The sequence below is a fragment of the Myotis davidii genome, unplaced genomic scaffold, assembly GCF_000327345.1.
Source record: "Myotis davidii unplaced genomic scaffold, ASM32734v1 scaffold534, whole genome shotgun sequence".
NCBI lineage: Eukaryota > Metazoa > Chordata > Mammalia > Chiroptera > Vespertilionidae > Myotis > Myotis davidii.
The window spans coordinates 4137590-4141394 of NW_006286678.1; the positions used below are offsets into that span (position 1 = coordinate 4137590).

Below are 3805 nucleotides of genomic sequence, written 5' to 3' on the forward strand. Positions count from 1 at the left end.
ATCTGGCCCTGGCGGGACCGGGGAGGGTGCCCTTGCCCCTGCGCTCCGCGGGCTCCGCGCGCGGAGCTAGAGCTGTGCCTTGGTTTCCCCTCCTGTAAGCGACCGCGCCGGTAAGGTATCGATCTCTGCGGTTGCCGTCGGCCCTTAGGTGTTGCGAGTGTGTAAGTGAAGTGGAAGAGGGTGAAGCAGACTCTTAGGACGGGAAGAGCCCACACCTAGGACTGCAGGAGCGAGAGTCTGGGCCACGCACCGTACTCAGGGTATCCTGTATTTTGTGCAAATCGCAAGCCTCTTTGAGACCCGGTTTCTCCACCTTTAAAGCAAAGGTGATGATCTCTGCTCGGCCTCCCTCACAGGACTGCAGTGAAGAAGGAAAAACCATTTGAAGAGTCAGAATTCCAGTGGTAGTTAGACCCGGGTTCAAGTTCTAGTGCTGCCCCTTACTAACTGTGTGACCTTGAGCCATAGAGAACCCTCATTTGTTCAAAGCAGATAATAATACTTAGTTTAAAGGTTGCTATAAGGATTAAGTTTCAAAGAGCTTAGCGAAGTGTCAGGCACAGAAGTGCTCAGAGAAAGTGCTATTAATACAAGTTTTTTAAGTAACTAAGCTTCACGTGAGGGGTGTTTAGAATACCCACGTGTCAGTTTCTATATGTTTAGTCCTTAAAAGAGTGCTGTTTGTTTTCCTAAGGAAGGATCGGAGTGAGAGCCTTTCTCCTTTTCTCTTTCTGGGGCCCTGTGGTTCTCATTTGAAACGATTGGCATGCGAACCTGTTGTTCCTATCAAATGAGTCAGGCAGGATGGGAACATTAATGTGCTGGAGCAGATGGGTATCAGATTCCCTCTGAGGGGGGAGAAGTGCCAGGCCTGTGCTACCACCAAAAAAAGCACACAGTCCAGTGATTGACTGTCAGAGCTGGAAGGTGCCTAGGAAACCATCAAATCCAGCTGTCCCCTTTTGCAAATGCAGAGGCTGGACCCACAAAGAGAATGGGACTTTGATTCTTTCAGGAACCGACAGAATGTTGGCATTGCATGGTGGAAAGAACATACACTGTTTACCAGACACTGTGCTTTCCCTGAGTTCTAACCAATTTTTTCATTTATTCAGTAAGTATTTTTGGAGCACCTACTGTGTGCTTGTACACCTAAGAGCAGGAGAATATAATATATATGTCCTATTTCTCTGCTGGTTCTCAGTACATTTTACATTTTTTATTTTTTTAAAATACATTTTATTGATTTTTTACAGAGAGGAAGGGAGAGGGATAGGGAGTTAGAAACATTGATGAGAGAGAAACATCTATCAGCTGCCTCCTGCACACCCCCTACTGGGGATGTGCCTGCAACCAAAGTACATGCCCTTGACTGGAATCGAACCTGGGACCCTTGAGTCCGCAGGCTGACGCTCTATTCACTGAGCCAAACTGGTTAGGGTGCAGTACATTTTATAATAACAGTAAGTTTCAGCTCCCAGTGAGCTTGCCTCATAGCAGCTGGCCCCAAGGGACAGAAACACATAGAGAGGCCTAAATTACTTCGTGATCCGTCCCAGCAGCCCCAGAGCCCTTGTTGAAGCCTGGTGAGATGTTAGACACTGGAGAAAAGGCTGCTTTTTCGGGGCTTTTAGGAAAGGATTTCTTTCTGGCTTGGAGTAGTTGGATTTCTTTGTCTTTCTGGTTTCAGGCCTCTAATTGTTTTTAGACTTCTGAAATGCGCCACCCTCACCATAGTGCCTTCATTTTGGTTTCCATGGTTATTGGATGAATTGTATTTTTATGATAGCACAAGTAGCTGTTAACCAATAACGTGGTCAAGCAGTCCCCTTTCACTGTGGGTTTCTGTTTTCTGGTGGTAGGTCTGTATTTTTATTTTCAGTTGAAAAACTATCCATTCCTGTATGCCTCCCTCCTTCCTTCTTTAACATGCATGGGTGGCAGGATCATGAGGAGTGGGAATAAGTACAAATAAAGATTAAAAAAAAAAATACATAGACCCATCCTGGCTGGTGTAGCAGTTGGTTGGAATGTAGTCCCATACACCGAACTGTTGGGTTCAATTCTCCGTCAGGGCACATACCTAGGTTGCGGGTTCGATCCTCAGTTCCGGTCTGGGCAAATGCAGGAGGCAACCGATCTATGTTACTCTCACATCAATGTTTCTCTCTCCTAACCCCTCTCTAAAAATCAATGAACATGTCCTCGGGTGAAGATTAAAACTATATCTATCTATCCTGGCTTAGGGACCTCAGAGCCTTTGGGGGAAATGCAAGGGGCAAATCAATGGGACTCTGATAGATGTAGAGGATAGTGTCTTGGACATCACGTACTGAGAGGCTTTTCAAGGAAGATGTAAAATAAACAAGTTCCTTTTCCTTGTCTCAGTTGCATAGTGATAATGGATGGTACGACAAGAAGCATTTTGTTCTTTCGCTTTGTCTTAATGAATGAACCTTCTCTTAAGTCATCTATCACAGGCTTTGTTTGAAAAGACTGCTAATTTCTCTCATTATCTGTGTGCCCCATTTCACCAGTTGTGTTCTAATGCAGTCACTGGGTTTCTTTATTTTTCCAAGTAATCTTCCAAGTTCTGTAATGCCCTGATGAGTAATCCCAATGTCTCCCATTTCCAAGCCCCCTGGGGGCTTAAGCAGTGCAAAGAAGTCAGTCTTACTTCCATTCCGCAAAGGAGGGAGAACTGCAGAGCCTTGAGCAGTCCACCCACCTTGTTATTTCTGACACAGCTGCATGGTATCACTCTGGAAGAGCTGTCCTGCACGGTCCAGGGATGTGTGGTCACTGCTGCTCAACACCCTTGTTGGACCAGGTTGATCCCAGGCTTGGATTCCAAGGTTAGAGCTTTTTCAGCTTATGCTCATGTGCTTAGCCATTCTCCCCAAAACACTGCACTCTGGGCTGTGCGTTGAGCCTGTCACCAGGCTGGGCTCCCAGTCGCCTGGTGAGTTCTCTTTGGAGGCATAGAGGTGCCCTCAGGGCCACACCATTTTCAAACCTTGTATCAGGGTTTGGAGGCTTAATCCTCTTTCTTCCTAAGCCTAATCCAAGACATTTTTTGGCAAGTGGGTTTTATTTCCTCTCCTGAATTCTGCCTATGAAGGATCCTCAGGAGTGGCAGGCAGCCTTCAACAAGACAACTCCCCTAGAACTTTGGGTGCCTACTCACCTTGCTTTTCATATGTAAGAAGGATCCTCTTATGACTTGGCAAAGCATAGATCTGCTCCCAGGAGACTGTGTCTCCTCCTATAGTGCTAAGAGAAGTAGGCATTCTTGAAAATTTACTTGCTTTGTTTGCACACACCCTGTTAGATATTTGGGAGACAAGGTTTTAACTTAAAAATGAAGGATTTTCAGTTCCCTCAACTTTTATAAGAATCAAACAATAATTCATATGTTTATTTCATTGTCTTTGTTTTAAACTTTTAAAAATACGGTGTGGCTCAGTGGTTGAGCATCAACCTACGAACAAGGAGGTCATGGTTCGATTCCTAGTCAGGGCACATGCCCAGGTTGCGAGCTCGATCCCCAGTATGGGGTGTGCAGGAGGCAGCTGATCAGTGATTCACTTTCATCATTGATGTTTCCTCTCTGAAATCAATAAAAATATTTTTTTGAAAATAAAAATATGAGATATAACAAGAATGCCTGCAGGAAAACCCCCACAAATGTATAGTTTAACAATTCTAAGGAAAATATACCTGTAACCACCGCCCATGTCAAGAAATGGAATCTTGCCAATACTCAGTAGCACCCCTTCTAAGTCATAACGTCCTCTCCAGAAGA

At 45.1% G+C, this 3805-nt stretch overlaps 1 protein-coding gene across 1 annotated transcript in view; it reads left to right on the forward strand.

Annotated features, from left to right (window-relative positions):
• Positions 1-2432: 2432 nt before the first annotated feature.
• Positions 2433-3805, forward strand: part of FBXO10 (F-box protein 10) — a 26990-nt gene continuing 25617 nt past the window's right edge. Inside the window, exon 1 of the mRNA XM_006758464.2 lies at positions 2433-2855. Within this exon, the coding sequence (XP_006758527.1) occupies positions 2607-2855 (249 nt within the window). The 5' untranslated portion in view covers positions 2433-2606. The remainder of the gene's footprint in view (positions 2856-3805) is intronic.